At 48.8% G+C, this 25,943-nt stretch overlaps 1 protein-coding gene across 2 annotated transcripts in view; it reads right to left on the bottom strand.

Annotated features, from left to right (window-relative positions):
* Nucleotides 1-25,208, bottom strand: part of CYTH3 (cytohesin 3) — a 68,321-nt gene extending 43,113 nt beyond the window's left edge. The window contains exon 1 of one of the 2 annotated variants that reach the window (XM_032230716.1): nt 24,992-25,208. In XM_032230716.1, the coding sequence (XP_032086607.1) occupies nt 24,992-25,028 (37 nt within the window). In that variant the 5' untranslated portion in view covers nt 25,029-25,208. Of the gene's footprint in view, nt 1-22,125; nt 22,373-24,991 lie in introns of those variants that run through there. The other variant, XM_032230715.1, reaches the window with a different exon arrangement.
* Between the last annotated feature and the right edge of the window lie 735 nt (nt 25,209-25,943).

Consider the following 25,943-nt stretch of genomic DNA (forward strand, 5'->3'; position numbering starts at 1 on the left):
AATTGCATGCTGCCAACTTCGTTGTTGTTGTTAGTTGTGAAGTTCCATCGTGACACCATGGACAATGTTCCTCTAGGCCTTCCTGTCCTCTACCATCCTCTGGAGTCCATTTAAGCTCATGCCGACTGCTTCGGTGACTCCACCCAGCCACCTCATTCTCTGTCGTCCCCTTCTTCTTCTTCTGCCCTCCATCGTTCCCAGCATGAGGCTCTTCTCCAGGGAGTCCTTCTTCCTTCTCCTTAGGTGGCCAAAGTAGTTGAGTTTCCTCTTCAGGATCTGGCCTTCTAAAGAGCAGCCAGGGTGGATCTCCTCCAGGACTGACCGGTTGGATGGCCTTGCATTCCTTCTTTTTCTGCCCTCCATCGTTACCAGCATGAGGCTCTTCTCCAGGGAGTCCTTCTTCTTCCTCATTAGGTGGCCAAAGTCTTTGAGTTTCCTCTTCAGGATCTGGCCTTCTAAAGAGCAGCCAGGGTGGATCTCCTCTAGGACTGACCGGTTGGATGGCCTTGCAGTCCTTCTTCTTTTGCCCTCCATCGTTCCCAGCATGAGGCTCTTCTCCAGGGAGTCCTTCTTCCTTCTCCTTAGGTGGCCAAAGTAGTTGAGTTTCCTCTTCAGGATCTGGCCTTCTAAAGAGCAGCCAGGGTGGATCTCCTCCAGGACTGACCGGTTGGATGGCCTTGCATTCCTTCTTTTTCTGCCCTCCATCGTTACCAGCATGAGGCTCTTCTCCAGGGAGTCTTTCTTCTTCCTCATTAGGTGGCCAAAGCCTTTGAGTTTCCTCTTCAGGATCTGGCCTTCTAAAGAGCACTCAGGGTGGATCTCCTCTAGGACTGACCGGTTGGATGGCCTTGCAGTCCTTCTTTTGCCCTCCATCGTTCTCAGCATGAGGCTCTTCTCCAGGGAGTCCTTCTTCCTTCTCCTTAGGTGGCCAAAGTCTTTGAGTTTCCTCTTCAGGATCTAGCCTTCTAAAGAGCAGCCAGGATTGATCTCCTCTAGGACTGACCAGTTGGATGGCCTTGCAGTCCTTCTTCTTTTGCCCTCCATCATTCCCAGCATGAGGCTCTTCTCCAGGAAGTCCTTCTTCCTTCTCATTAGGTGGCCAAAGTCTTTGAGTTTCCTCTTCAGGATCTGGCCATCTAAAGAGCAGCCAGGGTGGATCTCCTCTAGGACTGACCGGTTGGATGGCCTTGCAGTCCTTCTTCTTTTGCCCTCCATCATTCCCAGCATGAGGCTCTTCTCCAGGGAGTCCTTCTTCCTTCTCCTTAGGTGGCCAAAGTCTTTGAGTTTCCTCTTCAGGATCTGGCCATCTAAAGAGCAGCCAGGGTGGATCTCCTCTAGGACTGACCGGTTGGATGGCCTTGCAGTCCTTCTTCTTTTGCCCTCCATCGTTCCCAGCATGAGGCTCTTCTCCAGGGAGTCCTTCTTCCTTCTCCTTAGGTGGCCAAAGTCTTTGAGTTTCCTCTTCAGGATCTAGCCTTCTAAAGAGCAGCCAGGATTGATCTCCTCTAGGACTGACCAGTTGGATGGCCTTGCAGTCCTTCTTCTTTTGCCCTCCATCATTCCCAGCATGAGGCTCTTCTCCAGGGAGTCCTTCTTCCTTCTCATTAGGTGGCCAAAGTCTTTGAGTTTCCTCTTCAGGATCTGGCCATCTAAAGAGCAGCCAGGATTGATCTCCTCTAGGACTGACCAGTTGGATGGCCTTGCAGTCCTTCTTCTTTTGCCCTCCATCATTCCCAGCATGAGGCTCTTCTCCAGGAAGTCCTTCTTCCTTCTCATTAGGTGGCCAAAGTCTTTGAGTTTCCTCTTCAGGATCTGGCCATCTAAAGAGCAGTCAGGGTGGATCTCCTCTAGGACTGACCGGTTGGATGGCCTTGCAGTCCTTCTTCTTTTGCCCTCCATCATTCCCAGCATGAGGCTCTTCTCCAGGGAGTCCTTCTTCCTTCTCATTAGGTGGCCAAAGTCTTTGAGTTTCCTCTTCAGGATCTGGCCATCTAAAGAGCAGTCAGGGTTGATCTCCTCTAGGACTGACCGGTTGGACGGCCTTGCAGTCCAAGGGACTCGCAGGAGTCTTCATTAACATTAGCCAACTTCATTAACTTCCTTTATTTATTAACAATTTATTAACATTAGCCAACTTCATTAACTTCTTCATTTGTCCAATCCAGCGCCCTTTTGGGAAAGAGGAAGTCTGGTGATTCAATCACACCACAGATAGAATCTCAGAATCATTTACTGGATCTTCTGAAGGACGTTTACGTCCTTTTGAAGGCATTTTTTCCCCTGTTCATCAGTCAATTGCAGTATCTTCCTTCTTTTTCTTTTTTTATATTTGGTGGCAAAGACTCTTAACAGATGTGGATATCTTCAGCCTTTCAGAGGTAGAATATAATAGAAATAGAATAGATGGAATGGAATGAATAGAATAGAATAGAATAGAATAACAGAGTTGGAGGGGACCTTGAAGGCCTTCTAGTCCAACCCCCTTCTTAGGCAGAAAACCCTACACCACTTCAGACAAATGGTTATCCAACATCTTCTTTAAAACTTGCAGTGTTGGAGCATTCACAACTTCTGGAGGCAACTTCTGTTCCACTGATTAATTGTTCTCACTCTCAGGAAATTTCTCCTCAGTTCTAAGTTGCTTCTCTCCTTGATTAGTTTCCACCCATTGCTCCTTGTCCTACCCTCAGGTGCCTTGGAGAATAGCTTGACTCCCTCTTCTTTGTGGCAACCCCTGAGATATTGGAAGACTGCTATCATGTCTCCCGTAGTCCTTCTTTTCATTAAACTAGACATACCCAGTTCCTGCAATTGTTCTTCATATGTCCCCTAATCATCTTTGTTGCTCTTCTCTGCACTCTTTCCAGAGTCTCCACATCTTTTTTAAATCTTGGCAACTAAAACTGAATGTAGGTTGAGCTTTACAATTTCCAAGAGTCCCAGGCTCTCTGGTCAATGGCAGGGGATGCTGGGGTTTGTAGTTTAGCGATGTCATGAGAGCCAAAGGTCCCCTGCGCCTAACGTGGAGACCAGAGGTGGGATTCAGCAGGTTCTGACCAGTTCTGGAGAACCAGTAGTAGAAATTTTGAGTAGTTCAGAGAACCGGTAAATACCACCTATGACTGGCTCCGCCCCCATCTATTCTCTGCATCCCGAGTCCCAGCTGATTGGGAGGGAATGTGGATTTGGGGTATCCTTCCCCTGGAGTGGGGAGGGAATGGAGATTTTACAGTATCCTTCCCCTGGAGTGGGGAGGGAATGGAGATTTTGCAGTATCCTTACCCTGGAGTGGGGAGGGAATGGAGATTTTACAGTATCCTTCCCCTGGAGTGGGGAGGGAATGGGGATTTTGCAGTATCCTTCCCCTGGAGTGGGGAGGGAATGGAGATTTTGCAGTATCTTTCCCCTGGAGTGGGGAGGAAATGGAGATTTTACAGTATCCTTCCCCTGGAGTGGGGAGGGAATAAGAGCCGAGGTGGCGCAGTGGTTAAATGCAGCACTGCAGGCTACTGCTAGATCAGTAGTTCAGCGGTTCAAATCTCACCGGCTCAGGGTTGACTCAGCCTTCCATCCTTCCGAGGTGGGTAAAATGAGGACCCGGATTGTTGGGGGCAATATGCTGACTCTCTGTAAACCGCTTAGAGAGGGCTGAAAGCCCTATGAAGCGGTATATAAGTCTACTGCTATTGCTATTGCTATTTTGCAGTATCCTTCCCCTGGAGTGGGGAGGGAATGGAGATTTTACAGTATCCTTCCCCTGGAGTGGGGAGGGAATGGAGATTTTGCAGTATCCTTCCCCTGGAGTGGGGAGGGAATGGAGATTTTACAGTATCCTTCCCCTGGAGTGGCCACAAAGCCACACCCACAAAGCCACGCCCACAGAACCGGTAGTTAAAAAGTTTGAATCTCACCACTGGTGGAGACCTATGGTTAATCGGTCCATCAAGGCATTTTCTCCTTTAAAATCGCAATATTCCTCCCCCCACCTTTCTCTAAAAGCATAAATTTCTATGGAAAACACGGGCATTTTTGCTGTTGTTTTTTTTATGACCCAACTATTTATTTCATTCTGAAAGGAGAAATAAAAATTTTCAGGCGCCAATCACGGAAAAAAGCCCCTAAACATTTAAACTGTGGGTTTAAAAAAAAAAAAATTATTTCAATATGGCATCTGAAAATAACAGGCCTGAAATGGAGAGGCCGACTTCCTGTTTGATTTTCTTTGAATATTTTTGCACGGTGTCATTTTCTTTTTCCCACCCTGCCCTCTTCCTTGAGAATTTTTACACAATGAGTAAGGCTTGACCGCCACTAAACCCAGCTCATTCACAAACAGAAGAGAGAGAGAGAGAGAGAGAAATCCCCCGACAGCTGGATCCTGTATTATTCCCAGATGTTCGAAAGCTATGTTTATAATGCTCAAGAGCCTCCCAGCAGTGGGAAAATTTGACCTACATGATCATAAATTATTTTTTTTCCAAGATTGTGACCCGACCATTTTTTCCCTCTTGCACATAGGCATGTGCCTTGCATCTGATCGTTTAAAAAAAATGATTTTTTTTTAAAGTATAGAAATTCCTCCCGTCCAAGAAGGGGATGGAGACGAGGAAGGAAGGAAGTAGAGAAGGAAGGGAGGGAGAAAAGAAAGAGAAAACAAGGTGGTGTCTTAGCAGGTGCGAAGGATGGTAAACAAAGCATTTTAAACTATACCTTATAACCTTTCAAATGGAATAATAATAATATAAGAATAGCAAAGAAAAAGAATAATTATGTGAATGTATATCTATAATCTGTATGTAAGAGAATAAATGACAGTAAAAATATAAAGCATAATATAGGTAAATAATATTTGGTCATAAGTAGCTAAGTTTAAATAAATAAAGAAATGTACATAAAAATGGATAACAAATAAGGAGATTATGAATGAAAGATAGAAATGTATAGAAGGGAAAACACTAACTGCAAAGAAACCGATTCGGAACTGCGGTATGATATACAATGGAACTTATTGTTCCTATGTTGTTTTTAAGTTATGTGTTTGTTTTTATTGATGTGCTTATGTGTTTAAAATAAAATAAAAAATTTTTTAAAAAAGAAATTCCTCCCATCCATTTATTCCATACGAAGGAACGGAGAAGAGCAGCCGAGATGAATAGGGAACTGGAGGCTAAAACATATGAAGAACAGTTGCAGGAACTGGGGTAGGTCTACTCTAGTGAAAAGAAGAACTAGGGGTGACATGATAGCAGTCTTCTGATATTTGAGAGGCTGCCACAGAGAAGAGGCGGGGGGGTTCAAGCTATTCTCCAAAGCATCTGAAGGTAGCAATAGCAATAGCAGTTACTTATATACCGCTTCATATACCTCTCTAAGCGGTTTACAGAGTCGGCATACTGCCCCCACAATCTGGGTCCTCATTTTACCCACCTCAGAAGGATGGAAGGCTGAGTCAACCCTGAGCTGGTGAGATTTGAACCGCCGAGCTGCAGAACTAACAGTCAGCTGAAGTGGCCTGCAGTACTGCACTCTACCCACTGAGCCACCTCGGCTCTAGGACAAGAAACAATGGGTGGAATTGTAGGAAGTTAGCACCCACCCCTCTCCCTTAGAAAAATGAAATATTTTAGGAAATATTAAAAAGGAGGCAGATACTCAGCTGCCCCCACCTTTGTCAATGGGCCATTAAGGCCTTATTAATAGACTGAGCATAACAAAGATCTACCTCCTTCAGGCAGAGCCATAATAGGAATCCCAAAGCCCTTTCATGACATCATCACCCAGCAAGAGTCAACCAAGCCTGGGACTCAAGACAGCCTACAGAGTTGCCCCTGCAATGACCCCATGGGAGTCTGACAACCAATGAGAATGCAAGCTCAAATTCGAAAGCCCAGAGAGGGCATAAAACCAGGGCACTCTCAGCATCTCTCTCCTTTTTCTCCCAGGACCTCAAGCCATGTGGTCCTGTCCACCATTAAAACCATCTTCCTCAGCAGACTCCATGTGTCTTTTTTCTTCCACTTGAAACTGAACCCAGAAGGACGTTTCTTCCAACAGAATCAAGGAGAGAAGCAACTTAGAACTGTGGGAAGTTATCATCCAGCCCTCTCCCAGAAAAATGAAATATCCTAGGAAATATTGAAAAGGCAGAATATTTCTCTGGATATGAAAAGAAAGAAACATGTTTTAAAAGACAGAATGGTTGCCTGTAGCTTCCTGCCCATCCCCACTTTGTCAATGGGCCATTAAGAAGGCCAAGCTAGTCCCTTTTACATAATAAAGACTTCTCCACTGCAGCTGCAGGGGGAAGGGATATTGGAACTTTACTGACCACAGGGCATCTGAGAACTCATCCATACCTGGATTCAAAACACAGCCCAGAGAGTTGCCCCTGCATAGCCCCATGGGAGTCTGACAACCAATCAGAATACATTTCTTACACAGGAACAGGAAACAGAGAGGTGGGACTGAACAGGGTATAAAAAGCCTAGCAAGCCCCTCCTTCAGCCCTTCTCTTCTTCTCCACCAACACTGAAGCATGTGGTCACCTTTTCTGTTCAGGGCTCAAGCCATGTGGTCCTGTCCAACAATAAACCATCTTTCCAGGCAGCCTCCATGTCTCCAGTGTCTTTTTCCCCACTTGGAGCTGAACCCAGAAGGACATTTCTTTCATCAGAACTAAGGAGAAATGTCCTAACAATGAGAACAATTAACCGGGGGAACTGCTTGCCTCCAGAAGTTATGGGTTGCTCCCCTACGAGAGGGTTTTAAGAAGAGATTGGACCACCATTTGTCTGAAATGGTATAGGGTCTCCTGCTTGAGCAAGGGGTTGGGCTAGAAGACCTCCAAGGTCCCTTCCAACTCTGTGATTCTGTTGTGTTATTCTGTTGGCCACTACAAATACATGAGCAGCATGGCAGATCAATCCTCCCATCCAGTGGTGGGTTTCAAAATTTTTTGGAACCTACTCTGTGGGTGTGGCCTCCTTTGTGGGAGTGGCTTGCCGGCCATGTGACCTGGTGGGAGTGGCTTACTGGCCATGTGTTCTCTCTCTCTCTCTCTCTCTCTCTCTCTTTCTCTTTCTCTCTCCTTCCTTTTGTCTCTGTCCCTTTTTTCTTTTTTTCTTTCATCTCTCTCTCACTCTTTTTTTCTTATTTATCTATTTATTTATTTATTTATTCCTTTCTTTCTCTTTCTCTCTCTCTCTGTGTCTGTCTCTCTCTCTCACTGTGTGTGTGTGTGTGGGGCAGTGGTGGGTTTCAAAAAATTTTGGAACCTCTTCTGTAGGTGTGGCCTGCTTTCCGGGTCCACTGGTGGAACCTCTTCTAACCGGTTCGGTAGATTTGATGAACCGGTTCTACCGAATAGGTCCGAACTGGTAGGAACCCACCTCTGCTCCCATCCCTATCCCATGATAAGGAGAATTCACTTCCTCAAGGCTTTCAGAAAAAGGTTTGACTGAAGTGGGAACGCAGGCAAAGCTTCCAGATTTTGAGGCTGTCTCCATTCTCCATTCAAAATAAGTGTGTCCAGCAGACACACATATAAATACGGCATTATATTTTCCTAATCGGGCGACGCACGTTCTCTTCCCACACAATTAGCGGTTGAAATCTGACTTTTGTTAGGTAGGTTGCTATGAAACAGCAAGCACCAAGGCGCCCTTGGGAGACCAGCTTTAACACCTACCCTCACCATGGTGCCCAAGGTGCCACTTCCTGCTAATCTGAAATTCACACAATATTTGCTTCACTAAGCTCGTTCTTTGCTCAAGCAGGAGATCCTATACTATTCTGGATAAATGCGGAACGGAATGTGGAATAGCCAACACCCAGGGGTGGGATTGAAAATGTTTAACAACACGTTCTTTGCCTGGTTGTTAGGTGGGTGTGGCCATGGGTGGGTGTGGCCTGCTCGGCCTCCTGCACCATGGTGAGGGGGGGCGTTTTTACCCTCCCCACGCTCCGAAGGCTGTCCTTGAGCTGCTGGGAGGGCAAAAATGGCCTCCCCTCCCCGAGCTCAGGAGGCCGTTTGTGGACTTCCGGGAGACCTGTTTTCGCCTTCCCGGAGCCTCTGTGCAGGCACAGCATTTACTAGGCATGATGAACAGGCCGTGCGGAGACTCCTGGGAGGCGTGAGGTGGGGTGAGGTGGGGTGGGGCCAGCCAGTCCTTCCAACTACTGGTTCAGCAAACCAGATGCAAAATTAGCATCCGATTCGCCCAAAGTGGAGATAAGAAGTTCAGGATCCAAAAGGAATTGGATGGAATTGAACAATGGACCCTATTCAACAAAATGAAATTTAATGTGGAGAAAAGCAAGGTTTTTACACACCTAGGCAAGAGTACAGATTAGGCAAAACTTGGTTCCAAAAACATTAACTGTGAGTGGGAGCCCTAGTGGACAATTACTTAAATAGGAGCCAGCAGTGGGTGGTGGCGGCACAAAAAACTAATACAATCCTTAGTCCCTTCCAGCCAGTGGTGGGTTTCCAAATTTTTTAGAACCTCTTCTGTAGGTGTGGCCTGCTTTGTGGGAGTGGCTTGCTGGCCATGTGACTGGGTGGGAGTGGCTTGCAGCCATGTGACTGGGTGGGAGTGGCTTGCCAGCCATGTGACTGGGTGGGTGTGGCCAACTTGTAAAATGTGGTGAAACTCACTTAACAACTTAGCAACCAAAATGTTGGCTCAGAAACTCTGGCATTTGAAGCACACAAGTCTTAAAGCTGTCAAGTTACAAGACCCTTTAGAAAAAAAATCCCCAGGGGTGTTCAAACTTGACAGCTTTAAAACTTGTGGACTTCAACTCCCAGAATTCCTCCATCAGTCATGTTGGCTCAGGAACTCTGGCATTGAAGGACACAAGTCTTAAAGCTGTCAAGTTACAAGACCCTTGCACCCCTAACCCTTTAGGAAAAAAAAACTCAGGGGTGTTCAAACTTGACAGCTTTAAGACTTGTGGACTTCAACTCCCAGAATTCCTCCATCAGTCATGTTGGCTCAGGGACTCTGGCATTGAAGGACACAAGTCTTAAAGCTGTCAAGTTACAAGACCCTTGCACCCCTAACCCTTTAGGGAAAAAAAAACCCAGGGGTGTTCAAACTTGACAGCTTTAAGACTTGTGGACTTCAACTCCCAGAATTCCTCCTCTCGCTCTTCATCTTGATGATGTGCGGATGGGCAGGGGGAGGGAGGGAGCTGGAACCGCTTCTAAACGGCACGGTAGATTTGTGGAACCTCTTCTATAGAAGAGGTTAGAACTGACAGGAACCCACCCCTGCTTCCAGCTCTATTCTGAATGGAAAATTGAAAAAATGGCTGCCTAATATCTTCTTAAAAATCTTCAGGGATGGAGCCCCTACAACCTCTGGTGACAAGTCGTTCTGCTGACGGATGATTCTGTCAGGAAATTCCTCCTTATTTCTACGTTGCTTCTGTCCTTGGTCAGTTTCCACCTGTTGCTTCTTGTCCTGCCTTCAGCTGCCTCAGAGAATAGCTTGACCCCCCCTCTTCTTTGGGGCAACCCCTCAAATGTTGGGAGACCGAAGGCCCCATCTGTTGCTCTTTTCCAAGAGGGGAACGAGAACTCTTCCATCACGTAAATGTCCCCGATACAAACGGTCCCTGAAACTTCCAAATGAAAACAGAGCAAGGGAGGTACTAATGCCACTCTGTAAAGCCCCTAGTAAGGTCACACCTAGAATCCTGCATCCAGTTTTGGTCACCACACTATAAAAAAGATGTTGAGACTCTAGAAAGAGGGCAGAGAAGAGCAACCAGGATGATGAGGGGACCGGAGGCTCAAACATACGATGAACGGTTGCAGGAACTGGACATGGCTAGTCTAGGGAAGAGAAGGACCAGGGGAGACAGGATGGTTCCACCACAAAACCGCATTCGACTAAACCGTGCTCGACGAAACCGCGTAGCTGACGTCATCAACAGGGCGACAACTTTGCGGAGACAGAAGCAAGCTGTAAACACTAAACCTAAAATTAACCCCTAAACCTAAACCTAACCCCCCTAAACCTAACCCTAAACCTAACCCTTAACCTAACCCTAACCCTAACCCTAACCCTTAACCTAACCCTAAACCTAATCCTAACCCTTAACCTAACCCTAACCCTAACCCTAACCCTAACCCTTAACCTAACCCTAACCCTAACCCTAACCCTAACCCTAACCCTAACCCTAACCCTTAACCTAACCCTAAAGCTAACCCTAAAGCTAACCCTAAACCTAATCCTTACCTTAAGTTGAATCGGCTTGCTTTCAAAGCGCTATTTAAAGCACGCTTCTTTCTCCACGTTCGCTGTTGTCGCCCTGTTGATGACGTCAGCGACGCGGTTTAATCGGGCGCGGCTTAGTCGAGCGCAGTTTTGTCGTGCCACGAGACAGGATAGCGGTCTTCCAATATTTGAGGGGCTGCCCCAGAGAGGAGGGAGGTCAAACTATTTTCCAAGGCACCTGAAGGCCAGACAAAGAATAATGGATGGAAACTGACCAAGAGGAGATTCAATCTAGAAATAAGGAGGAACTTTCTGACGGTGAGAACCATCAACCCATGTTGCCGTTGGAAGTTGTGGGAGCTTCATCCCTGGAGGCTTTCAAGAAGAGACTGGACTGTCATTTCTCAGGAATGGTGTAGGATCTCCTGCTTGAGCGGGGGGTTCGGCTAGACGACCTATGAGGTCCCCTCCAACTCTTGTTAATCTGTAATCTGAAATAATGGACCAAAAGAACGTTCAAAGGGCTATAAAGCAGGAAATCAGCCGGCCTGAGTCAGCCGTTTAGGATAAGTTGAATAAAAATCTGGCTTTTTGCAATCACATGTCCTCTGTTCCTTCCGTGTTTACCTCAAAGCTGCCACAGCTGGACGTTTCTCAGGCTTAGCTCAAGCCCTACGATGTGGTATGTTGTGTTTGGCTTAGCGTGCCGAGCCAGGAGCCGCCCTCGGACAAACTCACCAACCTAGCATTTACCAAACCACAGTTTATTGTCTAAACCACAAAAGGCTAGCTTCACACGTGCCCGAATCCAAACTAAACAAATACCAGCGGTGCCAATAAATGGCGCCAAGGTATTTGACCACCCTGTGAATCCAGCGGTGAGAAGAAGGAAAAAAACCCAAGAATTGTGTCTCCTGCACAGCCTCCCACCGTAATTAAGATCTGTTTTGGGTGGTCCCGGATGCCGTCTCAGTCTAAACTCGGATTACAACGAAGTCCTCGTTTTGCCACATTTCATTTGCTGACCGTCCAAAGTTACAACGGCACTGAAAACGGTGACTTGGTTATGACCCTTTTTTCACACTCACGACTGCTGCGGCATCCCCGCGGACACGTGCTCAAAATCCAGATGCTTGGCAACCGGACTCGGCTTTATGACATGATCCTGAGATCCCATGATCGCCTTTTGTGACCTTCCGACAAGCAAGCTCAATAAGGAAGCCAGATTCACTTAACAACACTGTGACTAACTGAAGCGCTGCAGTGATTCACTTAACAACAGTGGCAAGACGTGTTGTGCAAGGGGGTAAAATTCGCTGAATTGATGTCTCGCTTTGCAGCATAAATTTGGGGCTCAGTTGTGGCCGTAAGCTATGGAAGGGAATGGAATGAAATGCAATGGAATAGAATAGAATAGAATAGAATAGAATAGAATAGAATAGAGAAAGAAGGAAGGAGAAAGGGTAGGATAGGATAGGATAATAGAATAGAATAATGGAATGAAGAATAGAAAAGAATAGAGAAAGAAGAAAGGAGAAAGGATAGGATAGGATAGGATAGGATAGGATAGGATAGGATAGGATAGGATAGGATAGGGTAGGGTAGGGTAGGGTAGGGTAGGGTAGAGTAGGATAGATAATAGAATAGAATAATGGAATGAAGAATAGAAAAGAATAGAGAAAGGAGAAAGGAGAAAGGATGGGATAGGATAGGAGAATAGAATAGAATAGAATAGAATGGAAGGAAGGAGAAAGGATAGGATAGGATAGGATAGGATAGGATAGAATAGAAAATAGAAAGAATAGAATAGAAAATAGAATAGAATAGAAAATAGAATAGAATAAGAGTTTAGAATAGAATAGAATAGAACAGAACAGAACAGAACAGAATTCATTTCTTGGCCAAATGTGATTGGACACACGAGGAATTTGTCTTTGGTGCATTATGATCTCTCCTTCTACTCTTAACTTTAATCTGCTGGACCTAAACTTTGCCTTAAATTTTTCTTCTGTTCGGAACTTTCCAGAACAATTTGTACCAGCGGATGGAGAGAAAGCTGGGACGATGCACATTCTCCTGCGCCGAACGTTTCATTTGAGAGAGAGGGGGGGGGAGAGAGAGAGAGGAGAAAGAGAGAGGAGGGAGAGAGAGAGAGAGAGAGAGAGAGAGAGAGACGCAGGAGAAAATACCTAACAGCTGTTAAGGCCCAGCTGCATACTTTCCAATTCGCTTGCATTGAACCTAGATTGCAGCAGCTGATCTATAAACAATATTTGCAGCTATTTTCGAGACACGCCGTCGCCCTCAATGCGGCACTAGTTACATGTAAGGTTACCAGATGGCGGGGAAGGGGGATGAAGGATGTCTCGGATGCATTTGCCCAACAGACGCGTCCAAGGCTTATCCTGTTGACCCACAAACTTTTCAGTTAGCGGGGGAGGGTTTCCACTGCAGAGGAGAATTCAAGGGCTGCAAATAGACAGTATCAGCACACCAGGGGTGGGTTCCTGCCAGTTCTAACCTCTTCTATAGAAGAGGTTCCACAAATCTACAGTGCCATTTAGAACCGGTTCCAGCTCCCTCTCCCCGCCCGTCTGCACATCATCAAGATGAAGAGCGAGAGGAGGAATTCTGGGAGTTGAAGTCCACAAGTCTTAAAGCTGTCAAGTTTGAACACCCCTGGGTTTTTTTTCTAAAGGGTTCGGGTGCAAGGGTCTTGTAACTTGACAGCTTTAAGACTGGCACGCTTCAATGCCAGAGTTCCTGAGCCAACATGACTGGAGGAGGAATTCTGGGAGTTGAAGTCCACAAGTCTTAAAGCTGTCAAGTTTGAACACCCTGGGCTTTTTTTTCTAAAGAGTTAGGGGTGCAAGGGTTCTGTAACTTGACAGCTTTAAGACTTGTGTGCTTCAAATCCAGAGTTTCTGAGCCAACGTTTTGGTTGCTAAGCAAGAGCATTGTTAAGTGAGTTTCACCACATTTTACAAGTTGGCCATGCCCACCCAGTCACATGGCTGGCAAGCCACTCCCACCCGGTCACATGGCTGGCAAGCCACTCCCACAAAGTAGGCCACACCTACAGAAGAGTTTCTAAAAAAATTTGAAACCCACCACTGGCTGGAAGGGACTAAGGATTGTATTAGGTTTTTGTGCCGCCACCAACCACTGCTGGCGCGTCCCTGAGCGAACCAGCAGTAAAAGAAGCTGGAACCCACCCCTGCAGCACACACACACACAAATAAGACCACGCCTAGAATCCTGCATCCAGTTTTGGTCCCCACACTATAAAAAAGATGTTGAGATTCTAGAAAGAGTGCAGAGAAGAGCAACCAGGATGATTAGAGGACTGGAGGCTAAAACATGCGATGAACGGTTGCAGGAACTGGGCTTGGCTAGTCTAGTGAAGAACCTCCCAATTCTCCTCCTCCTTCCACACTCCACAAATCCCACTCCCTTGTAGCCTTGATGAGGTTCCCTAGTTGGGTCCTGAAACGTCTGCAAGAAAACCACCAAGCTCAGAGGGCATTAAGGACCTCACAGCCTTCCCTCCACTCCCTTCTAGCACTGATGATGTTCCCTAGTTGGGTCATGAAACGTCTGCAAGAAAACCACCAAGCTTAGAGAGCATTAAGGACCTCACAGCCTTCCTTCCACTCCCTTCTAGCACTGATGATGTTCCCTAGTTGGGTCATGAAACGTCTGCAAGAAAACCACCAAGCTCAGAGAGCATTAAGGACCTCACAGCCTTCCCTCCACTCCCTTCTAGCACTGATGATGTTCCCTAGTTGGGTCATGAAACGTCTGCAAGAAAACCACCAAGCTCAGAGAGCATTAAGGACCCCCTCATTTCAACCCTGAACGACAAATATTCCCCTTTATAAGGACTACCTATATGAAGCAACGTTTACCCCTAGGCCTAAGGGGCGGAAACGTGTTTTTAAACTCCAGAGCAATGAGATAACATTCGGAAGCGGCTCAGACAGACGCCTCCCTAAACATATTAAAGCATATTAAAAAGGAGAGGCGATGCAAAATTCTGTTTTTATAGCCAATCTCAGTCAAAGCGGTTTAAGCTTTCCCGTGGAGTTGATTTCCTGGTATGGTCTACTACTTCAGTGGGGCTGAGCCATATTCCCCCCCCCCCCCCCCAATGCATCGAGAAGATCTGTGTGCAGAAATGAACTTTGTATTATTTGCAAGTGTTTGTTTGGAAGGCACCCACAATGCACGCAAGGATATCGCAAGCACACTTAGGCAATACTGAATTAATGCAGTTTTCCCACCGGAGTGCAAACACGTAGGGAAAAAAAATACAAGGTAGTACGATTACGGTTCAACCCCCCCCCCCCCCCCATTTTTGTGGCTAAGCGAGAGATTTATTAGGTGAATTTCGCTCCGTTTTTACCGGTGTGGTGTTTTTTTTGTTTTTTAATGTTTATATTTTTGACGTGCAATTTCTATTTTACCATTTTCTTGATTTGTTCGGCATTTCTTGGGGGTGGGGGGTGGGGGCTTAAAATCCGTACCTGCAACAAACTTGTTTGAATTTGACTAATAATACGGGAGTGCAGTTTTTAAAGACGCTTCCCCCATTTCTCCTTGGCTCTTGACCCTTTCTGAAAAGGGCCCCTGCAAATATTTGGAACACCTCCCATATTTTAGAGTCGAAAATGGCAGGAAAGGCAGAGGTGTTTTTACACCTGTGTCTTGAATTCCAGAATGTGGATGTAAATATTTTGTAGCCGTAGCCTTACGGACTAAGCGTGTTTTTCTTTTTTTAATGAAAGCAAATATCCTCAAGGTTTTTTTAAGGCTCCTGCTGGCTCTTTTGAATGCAGTTCTTTCTATAATTAAATATATCAGCTGTTTAGTTTCTCATTCTCAGCTCTGACGGGTTTTTGAAGCTCGGGCTAAAAAGGATAGCCGATGGAGATGATTATTTGCGTCCAGAATACAAAAATACTCCTAAGTAAATTGAACGTTGAAGGGGGATATGTGAGCGCTTTGAAAACTATAACTGGAGTGTCCAGTTATATACCGTATTATTCAGAGTATAAGATGCACCGCAGTATAAGACGCACCAAGATTTTGAAGAGGCAAATTTTAAAAAAAGGTTTTGCACTCTGCAGACATCCCAAAAACGGCCCGTTTTTTGTGAAAATGGACCCATTTTTTTTTAAAGGGCATAAATAGTCTTTAGGAGGCTTGTAGAGTGTTCCTGGGGGTGTGCCCCCCCCAAATGAGCAAAACACAGTCCGTTTTTTGCGAAAACAGGCCCATTTTTTGTCAGAAAGGGCATTAGGAGGCTTATAGAGAGCTCCTGAGGGCTGTGGGGCAAAATTGAGCAAAAATCAGCCCATTTTTCGCTCATTTCTGCCCTCCCCAGTCCCCAGGAGCACGCTATAAGCCTCCTAAAGGCTATGCACAGCCATTTTTGCAAAGGGGACGGGATTTCGGGAGGCCAAATATGCTGCATTCAGTGTATAAGACGCACCCAGATTTTCACCCTCTTTTTCGAGGGAAAAAGCTGTGTCTTATACTCCGAAAAATACGGTAGATTAATCTTGCCTGGCCCTTATAGGAAAATATCTGTAATTTATCCCTTTGATTAATTACACAGAAGACCATGTGTATTTCCTGCCTGCATTTCCACAAGAAGCTTCATATTCGCCTTTAACTTACTCTTAAGGCTTATAACCTCTCAGTACTTTCTTTTTGTGCTTCATAAATAACATATATTTTTAGCTTTTTGAGGTTTCCAGACCTCTAGTTCGCCAGGAAAAAGAAATGTCGGAGAATTGAAGCAATATCCAAAAAGGGAGAGGGAAATATGATTTGGATGGTTCAAATCTATTGAGAATTTTTGACCGCCCAAATATCTCCGGAAGAGATTCACTTAAATATTTTCTGGCTCCGTGAAAAACGCCTCGCCTCACACATTCAACACATAATCCCTGCAAAACCACAGTTGTCTCGATTCACACAACTGGCGAAATCAAAACAACCGCGGGATATATTTTGGCGTTCCGTGAATCCAGCCTTAGAAATTTATGATTTAGAAATTTATACGATTTATGACCCCACCAGAGTCCCAAATTGAGGCCAACTAACTTAAGGACCACATAGCTTAACGACAAAGTTCCAGTTGTAAATCAAGGAGTATCTCGTGGTTAGATTTACCTACGCTTAGAATAACTTTTCGTCACTTTGAATGTGCACTAATCAGCATGCGATGGTCATATCTGTATTTTTACGGAGTCTACCTTTACCTTAGGTAAAGGTGGCGCAGTGGTTAGAGTACTGTACTGCAGGCTACTTCAGCTGACTGCTAGTTCGGCAGTTCGGCTGTTCAAATCTCACCGGCTCAGGGTTGACTCAGCCTTCCATCCTTCCGAGGTGGGTAAAATGAGGACCTGGATTGTTGTTGGGGGCCATATGCTGACTCTGTAAACCGCTTAGAGAGGGCTGAAAGCCCTATGAAGCGGTATATAAGTCTAACTGCTATTGCGATTGCTATTGCTATTAACACAGATTCAAGTACATATTAAGAGAGTTGGAAGGGACCTTATAGGTCATCTAGTCCCACCCACCCACCCCGCCCAAGCAGGAGACCCTACACCATTTCTGACAAACGACAGTCCAGTCTCTTCTTGAAAGCCTCCAGGGATGAAGCTCCCACAACTTCTGAAGGCAACTTCTGTTCCATGGGGCTGAGGGTTCTCACTGTCAGCAAATTCCTCCTTATTTCCAGGTTGAATCTCTCCTTGATCAGTTTCCATCCATTATTCCTTGCCTGGCCTTGGGGTACCTTGGAGAATAGCTTGACCCCCCCCTCCTCTCTGTGGCAGCCCCTCAAATATTAGAAGATGCTCTCCTGTCTCCCCTGGTCCTTCTCTTCACTAGACTAGCCAGGCCCAGTTCCTGCAACCGTTTGCATTGTAACAAACTGCATTGGTGCTTGGTTTGGGTTCTGTAAAGAACGGCTCAGAACCACCAGGTTTCACAAACCTCCAAAAGGAAACCGAAGAAACCCAACTCAGATGTTCGCTCCAGACATAAACAGGGAGTCTTTGTCCTTCGTAGCAACCAACAGGTTGAGCTGTTCCTTTCTTCGGGTAAATCTCCAAGGAGTAGCAGAAGAGGAGAGAAAAAAGCGACGCACACATGGCTTTCTCGCGAACGGCGTGCCAAGAAAAAAGAGGGAAACACAGCCCTGCCAAGCCATATTTCGCTATACGGAGCATCTGTCAGCTCAAGAGAACTGTCAAACGTCTTGAGTAAAAAGGCAGGGATTAGTAGAGACGGTCGGAGTAGGAAAAAATTAAATAGCAATAGCAGTTAGACTTATATACCGCTTCATAGGGCTTTCAGCCCTCTCTAAGCGGTTTACAGAGTCAGCATATTGCCCCCAAAACAATCCGGGTCCTCATTTTACCCACCTCGGAAGGATGGAAGGCTGAGTCAACCCTGAGCCGGTGAGATTTGAACAGCCGAACTGCTGAACTGCAGTTCAGCTGAAGTGGCCTGCAGTGCTGCACTCTAACCACTGTGCCACCTCGGCTCATCTTAAAGGACAGGAAAATAAGGGGTGGAAACTAATCAAGGAGAGAAGCAGCTTAGAACTGAGGAGAAATTTCCTGACAGATAGAACAATTAACCAGTGGAACAGAAGTTGCCTCCAGAAGTTGTGAATGCCCCAACACTGGAAGTTTTTAAGAAGATGTTGGATAACCATTTGTCTGAAGTAGTGTAGGGCTTCTTGCCTAAACAGCAGGTTAGACTAGAAGACCTCCAAGGTCCCTTCCAACTCTATTCTCTTCTAATTCTAGCTGAAAGCAGAAACGCCACCCGCAGCTCAATTTCCCCCGGCCTTGAACCAATCAAACCGTATCACAATAATGATGTTCAAGGATCACTGCTCCGTGAAAGGACAGAGCGAAAGGAGGGACGTAGAGACGACTACATCCAAAGTGTGGCTCTGTGTGTGAGCACGTTAGAGGTGTGAAAACAAAAGGAAACCACATCAAGAGGCTTTGCTTATTCGTTCTGCAACACTTTCAGAAAGGTGGTGCGGGGGAGGGAAGACCTCTCGCTTCTCCTTCGGCTTCTCCTGCAGCATCTTCAGCCTGGTGCAGCTTTTCATCTGAGGAACATCTCTAGATGTTGCCGTCAGAGCTGCTAAAAAGACAGGCGCCCATGGCTCCATGAATATTTTACGGGTGGATTTCCTCACACCGAAAGAAACCATTTCCCCGGGTGCCAATTCAAGGTGCTGGTCGTCACCTTTACAGCCCTTCATGGCTTGGGACCATGAATGACCATCTCTTGTAGGTCACATCTACCCCACCCACTAGAGTGGGGAAGCAGGGAACGTGGCAAGTCCGATCCCCTAGCGCATTGACAGCTAATCTTTTAATTGCTGCGTGCTGAAAGCATGCGCACGCCCATAATGTGTGACCCCCCATCCTGTGCGCCCCACCCGCACGCTTGCACACATGACCACCACCACCCCGAGCTCCCCTCCCCCATGGGCAGACTTCAACTCCCAGAATTCCCCAGCCAGCATGGAGAATTCTGGGAATTGGTTAGGTACTGATTGGAGAATTCTGGGAGTTGAAGTCCACACATCTTAAAATTGCCACGGTTGAAAAAAACACTGACTTGGGTGCGATGTATAAAAATGATCGCTTGCTCGGTTCTCGTATCATAGCAAGCCATTGTTTGTTTAAATTAAAGCTTACGGAAGAATCCATTCATGGATTATCTACAGTCATAAAACTTCACCTACAGTCATAAAACTTGATCTGCCCATCCACTAAGCCGAAAGCTTAACCCGCCACTTAATGGTCTATTGAACAAATCATGATTAAATAAATCCTTAGTAAGATGTAATGCAAAGTATGGCTGTGAAGGTTGGACCATAAGGAAGGCTGAGCACCAAAGAATGGAGGCCTTTGAGCTCTGGCGCTGGAGAAGACTCCTGCATTGAGTCCCTTGGACTGCAAGGCCATCCAACTGGTCAGTCCTAGAGGAGATCAACCCTGAACTGCTCTTTAGAAGGTCAGATCCTGAAGAGGAAACTCAAAGACTTTGGCCACCTCATGAGAAGGAAGAAGGACTCCCTGGAGAAGAGCCTCATGCTGGGAACGATGGAGGGCAAAAGAAGAAGGGGACGACAGAGAAGGAGGTGGCTGGATGGAGTCACCGAAGTAGTCGGCGTGAGCTTAAATGGACTCCAGAGGATAGTAGAGGACAGGAAGGCCTGGAGGAACGTTGTCCATGGGGTCGCGATGGGTCGGACACGACTTCAAAACTAACAAGAGGATATACAAACTGACAGTGGTTGTTAGTTAAAAGTAACAAAGTTTTGGGCATGTCCAACCAGCAACTGGGGGGGGGGGGGAAATAGCAGACAATGGTTGCCCTATGTCCCAAAACAAGAAACTATACCATTTATGGTTGGCATTGATACCACCAGCACAAATCGACTCTACGAAAGCAGAAACCTCTCTCTCCAGATGGCCCTCCGTCCATCTTTCTCCATTTCTATAGGATCTTTATCTCCAGGCCTAATCAAGCATTCATTCATTACTTTTTCCAACCCCCGGACACAACTAAGCTTTCATTTTTCTTCTTTTCAGAAACAGTTGACCTTTGAGGGGGAAACGCAGTGCGGGGGGGAGGGGCAGAAAAATCCATAATTTAGATTACGGCATATAAAACAAACTCTTGATTGTCTTCCCCACTGAATGGAAGACAAACCCGAATCGGACCAGGCTCCCTACAGCTGGATTCTTCCAAAGGACTCCCTTCTATCCACCCCCCCACCATCACCACCAGAAAGTCCCCATTCGTGGCATTGTCTTCCAAACAAGCTGCTGGTTGATAGCAAGAAGCATCTGGAAAAGGGGTCTTTGCAGGGGTGAAATCCAGCAAGTTCTGGAGAACCGGTAGCGGAAACTTTGAGTAGTTCGGAGAACCGGCAAATGCCACTTCTGGCTGGCCCCAGAGTGAGGTGGGAGTGGAGATTTTGCAGTATCCTTCCCCTGGAGTGGGGAGGGAATGGGGATTTTGCAGTATCCTTCCCCTGGAGTGGGGGGGGAATGGGGATTTTGCAGTATCCTTCCCCTGGAGCGGGGAGGGAATGGGGATTTTGCAATATCCTTCCCCTGGAGTGGGGAGGGAATGGAGATTTTACAGTATCCTTCCCCTGGAGTGTGGAGGGAATGGAGATTGTACAGTATCCTTTCCCTGGAGTGGGGAGGGAATGGGGATTTTGCAGTATCCTTCCCCTGGAGTGGGGAGGGAATGGAGATTTTGCAGTATCCTCTCCCTGGAGTGGGGACGGAATGGAGATTTTGCAGTATCCTTCCCCTGGAGTGGGAAGGGAATGGGGATTTTGCAGTATCCTTCCCCTGGAGTGGGGAGGGAATGGAGATTTTGCAGTATCCTTCCCCTGGAGTGGGGAGGCAATGGGGATTTTGCAGTATCCTTCCCCTGGAGTGGGGAGGGAATGGGGATTTTGCAATATCCTTCCCCTGGAGTGGGGAGGGAATGGAGATTTTACAGTATCCTTTCCCTGCCACGCCCACCAAGCCACGCCCACCAAGCCACACCCACCAAGCCACGCCTACAGAACCAGTAGTCACACAGCTGACTTTCATGCCTAAGGCGGGACTAGAACTCTCCATCTCCTGGTGATTGGTCCAAAGTCACCCAGCCAGCTTTCATTCCTAAGGCAGGACTAGAACTCTCCATCTCCTGGTGATTGGTCCAAAGTCACCCAGCCAGCTTTCATTCCTAAGGCAGGACTAGAACTCTCCATCTCCTGATGACTGGCCCAAAGTCACCCAGCTGGCTTTCATACCCAAGACAGGACTAGAATTCACCGTCACCTGGTTTCTAGCCTGGTGCTTTATCCACTAAGACGAAACTAAATTCTTGCAACCATCCATCGACATCTAGACTCAAAAGTTGGCCCTTGGTTTTTGGGGAATCTGCCCAGTTGGGTAAGAAAAGACAACTTGACCACAAAACTCAAAATTCCCCCAGTAATTGATCCAAGCATCTCTGCTTTTCCAGATGTGCTGGGATACAGATGTTTTTTTAAATTCTCAGCATGGAGCTAAAAAACGAACACACACAGATCCGATCTCCAGAATATGGATCAGCAGGCTTTGATGTTATGCAGATGAAGGAAGGTTGTTTGGGGTTTTAGATTGTTATGCAAATCCAGGGTTGTTTTTAACACAGCTTATTAATTCAGGTGTGTGTGTGTGTGTGTTTAAATGTGAAACTGAACTGAAACTGCAGTCACTGCAACTCCGGCCATTCAGGAGAACAAAGGCCAAAACCAGGATTTTATCTCTAATCCTGGTCAACCAACAGAAGAAGGAATGTCAGAAGGGGGGGAAAAAGGCCTGGTTATTTTCCATTTTTTCCCACCCTCCAATTCTGGCTTATCCAAATCAAGCAAGCTGCAAATCAAGCGGATCTTTTTACAAACCAAGCAGGGCCAGAAATTCGGGGCGATGGGGGGGGGGACGTTTTTTTAATAATCAATTCGGTTCAACTGAGGCCACCAGGAGCCCGGATCAAAATCCACAGCGTCAGAAATCACATGCACAACATTGACAGGGGGAAAAAAGAGCATGCAGTGTGGTGCCAAGTCCTTCCACGCCGATAGAAATGGAGACAGGTTGGGGGCAGGAATCCATGGGGGGAGGGAGGTTGAGAACAGAATTTGGGGTGGGGGTGTCTAAAATCTAGAGATCACCCCCCCCCCGCACGAGAGGAACCCAAATGCCCAGATTCCCATTCTAAAATCACCACTTCCACACGAACTATTCATAGCAGGCTCCCCAATATGATTAGCAAGCTTCCCAAACCGTGAAACTATCTCTGGCTGCACCCCGGGGATAGGAGACTTCAACTGGACTCCAGCTCCCATCATCCTTGACCCCAGAGCAGAGGGGCAGGTTGGCACAGCGGCACCCAAAGGCCAGCCTGTCGTGTTCCGACTTTGCTGAGCTCAAGCTATTTACTCCGCGGCGTCCCGCACAGGCTTGAATCACGTGTGTTTGTGTGTGTGTGTGTGCGTGTGTGTGTCCCACAAGAGAATCCACCTCCATCAGCCCACAGCCCTGGGGATCACGCACAGAGACGCCAACCCTAAACCGTGTTAAGCGCTTTGGCTGGTCTTTCGCCTTCCCGTGCCAAGCCGGATCGTGGGAACCTACCGAAGCGTGTTCACGATTCCTCCACCCCCCCATCCCAAAACCCAAACCCTCAAACTGGGGGAGAGGGGAGAATCGCCTACCGCCCCTCTCCCGGGAGTCTACTTTGCCCGGCTCCTTCCTCCCCAGCACCCCACAAAAAGGCGCCCCTTCCCCCAAGAATGCCCGACGTGAAATCTTGGAGAGCCTCTTTGCACGCGCTCAGAGGCACTCTCGTCCGACCCCGGCACCGGGCGGGGGGGGGGAGAGGGCGGCAGACCCCTCTATCTGCGGTCCCTTCTCTCCAGTCCCCCGCCCAAAAAGGCGCCCCTTAAGAATGCGCGGCTTCAAATCTTGGGGTGTCCCTCTGCACGCGCTCAGAGGCACTCTCGTCCGACCCCAGCATGGGAAGGAAATGGGGGGGAAAGCCCTCCATCTGCGCTCCCTCCTCTCCAGTCTCCCCCAAAAGGCGCCCCTTAAGAATGCCCGTCTTGAAATCTTGGGGTGCCCCTCTGCACGCGCTCAGAGGCACTCTCGTCCGACCCCAGCACGGGACGGAGATTGGGGGGGGGAAACACCTGGGCTGCCTCCTCTCCCTCCCCTCCAAAGGCGCCCCCCTAAGAATGCGCGGCTTCAAATCTTGGGGTGCCTCTCTGTACGCTCTCAGAGGCACTCTCGCCCGACCCCAACATGGGAAGGAAATGGGGGGGAAAGCCCTCCATCTGCGCTCCCCCCTCTCCAGTCTCCCCCAAAAGGCGCCCCTTAAAAATGCCCGTCTTGAAATCTTGGGGTGCCCCTCTGCACGCGCTCAGAGGCACTCTCGTCCGACCCCAACATGGGAAGGAAATGGGGGGGAAAGCCCTCCATCTGCGCTCCCCCCTCTCCAGTCTCCCCCAAAAGGCGCCCCTTAAGAATGCCCAGCTTGAAATCTTGGGGTGCCCCTCTGCACGCGCTCAGAGGCACTCTCGTCCGACCCCAACATGGGAAGGAAATGGGGGGGAAAGCCCTCCATCTGCGCTCCCTCCTCTCCAGTCTCCCCCAAAAGGCGCCCCTTAAGAATGCCCGTCTTGAAATCTTGGGGTGCCCCTCTGCACGCGCTCAGAGGCACTCTCGTCCGACCCCAGCACGGGACGGAGATTGGGGGGGGGGGAAACACCTGGGCTGCCTCCTCTCCCTCCCCTCCAAAGGCGCCCCCCTAAGAATGCGCGGCTTCAAATCTTGGGGTGCCTCTCTGTACGCTCTCAGAGGCACTCTCGCCCGACCCCAACATGGGAAGGAAATGGGGGGGAAAGCCCTCCATCTGCGCTCCCCCCTCTCCAGTCTCCCCCAAAAGGCGCCCCTTAAAAATGCCCGTCTTGAAATCTTGGGGTGCCCCTCTGCACGCGCTCAGAGGCACTCTCGTCCGACCCCAACATGGGAAGGAAATGGGGGGGAAAGCCCTCCATCTGCGCTCCCCCCTCTCCAGTCTCCCCCAAAAGGCGCCCCTTAAGAATGCCCAGCTTGAAATCTTGGGGTGCCCCTCTGCACGCGCTCAGAGGCACTCTCGTCCGACCCCAACATGGGAAGGAAATGGGGGGGAAAGCCCTCCATCTGCGCTCCCTCCTCTCCAGTCTCCCCCAAAAGGCGCCCCTTAAGAATGCCCGTCTTGAAATCTTGGGGTGCCCCTCTGCACGCGCTCAGAGGCACTCTCGTCCGACCCCAGCACGGGACGGAGATTGGGGGGGGGAAACACCTGGGCTGCCTCCTCTCCCTCCCCTCCAAAGGCGCCCCCCTAAGAATGCGCGGCTTCAAATCTTGGGGTGCCTCTCTGTACGCTCTCAGAGGCACTCTCGCCCGACCCCAACATGGGAAGGAAATGGGGGGGAAAGCCCTCCATCTGCGCTCCCCCCTCTCCAGTCTCCCCCAAAAGGCGCCCCTTAAAAATGCCCGTCTTGAAATCTTGGGGTGCCCCTCTGCACGCGCTCAGAGGCACTCTCGTCCGACCCCAACATGGGAAGGAAATGGGGGGGGAAGCCCTCCATCTGCGCTCCCCCCTCTCCAGTCTCCCCCAAAAGGCGCCCCTTAAAAATGCCCGTCTTGAAATCTTGGGGTGCCTCTCTGCACGCGCTCAGAGGCACTCTCGTCCGACCCCAACATGGGAAGGAAATGGGGGGGGAAGCCCTCCATCTGCGCTCCCCCCTCTCCAGTCTCCCCCAAAAGGCGCCCCTTAAAAATGCCCAGCTTGAAATCTTGGGGTGCCCCTCTGCACGCACTCAGAGGCACTCTCGCCCGACCCCAACATGGGAAGGAAATGGGGGGGGGGAAAGCCCTCCATCTGCGCTCCCTCCAGTCTCCCCCAAAAGGCGCCTCTTAAAAATGCCCGTCTTGAAATCTTGGGGTGCCCCTCTGCACGCGCTCAGAGGCACTCTCGTCCGACCCCGACGCGGCACGGAGTTGGAGTGGGGGGGGAGGAAACCCCTCTCTCTGAGCCCCCTCCCCAGCCTCCTTTCGCCCGGAGCGGCTCGCCCGGCTCGGATGCAACGCCAGCCGCGGCCGGCCTTGGCAACTCACCGCTTCCTCCTCCTCCTCCTCCTCCGTCTTCGTCCATGGTGGGGCAGCGTCTCCCCCGGAGCAGAAGCAACCACAGCCGCTCGGCTCGGCCGGGAAAGGAAGCTCCGCCGCCGCCCGCCTGGCTTCCCACCGCCGCCGCTTCTGCAGCTGTTGCAGCTGTTTTCAGCCGCCGCTGGCTCGGCCCGCCCGGCTCATCTGACCCGGTGCAGCCTCCGCGGAAATGGGCGGGCGAGGATGCCTCGCCTCTCCCCCGGCTCCTTCTGCCCCGCCTGCGCTGCGCTGCTTGGCTCCGGCCAGGGGAGAGGGAGGGATGCCCAGGGAGGGGAAGGGGAGGGCTGGGGAAGGGAGGGAGGGAGCCATTCAGGGGCACCTCTCCAACCAACCACCGCCAGGGGGCAGCCGAGGGGGACCCAGGGGCCAGATGGGTCTCTCCCACCCACCCACCCCCCAAAAAGGATACTGGTCTGGAGAATGATGCACCCTCTCCATCCTCTCTCCATCCATCCACCTGGTTCTTAGAGTTGGTACCCTGGGAAGCTTAAAGGGAGTGATTGACACCTTAACCCCCAACACCCCCCCCCCAAACTTTAGCCTTAGGGATGTGCCATGTTCTGGTATGATGTTGTGTTGGATTGTGCGGGAAGACCACAACTTAACAACAGTTCATTCGGTGAAGTTACAAACCGCACTGGACAAAAAAGGGAGTTATGACCGATTTTCACACTTATGACAGTTCCCTGGCAAATGACTCGCATTTACGATGGCTGCGGGGGGGGGGGGTGTTGCCACGTGATCTCCTTTTGTGCCCTCCTGACTAAGCGAAGTCAATGAGGAAGCCAGGTTCTCTTGGCAGCTTTGTTATTAACTGCAGTGATTTGCTTAATGGCTGTGGCAAGCAATGTCATAAAATGGGGCGGAAATTTCACTGTCTCATTTAGCAACGGAGATTTGG

This window comes from Thamnophis elegans, chromosome 14, assembly GCF_009769535.1.
Source record: "Thamnophis elegans isolate rThaEle1 chromosome 14, rThaEle1.pri, whole genome shotgun sequence".
Classification (NCBI taxonomy): Eukaryota; Metazoa; Chordata; class Lepidosauria; order Squamata; family Colubridae; genus Thamnophis; species Thamnophis elegans.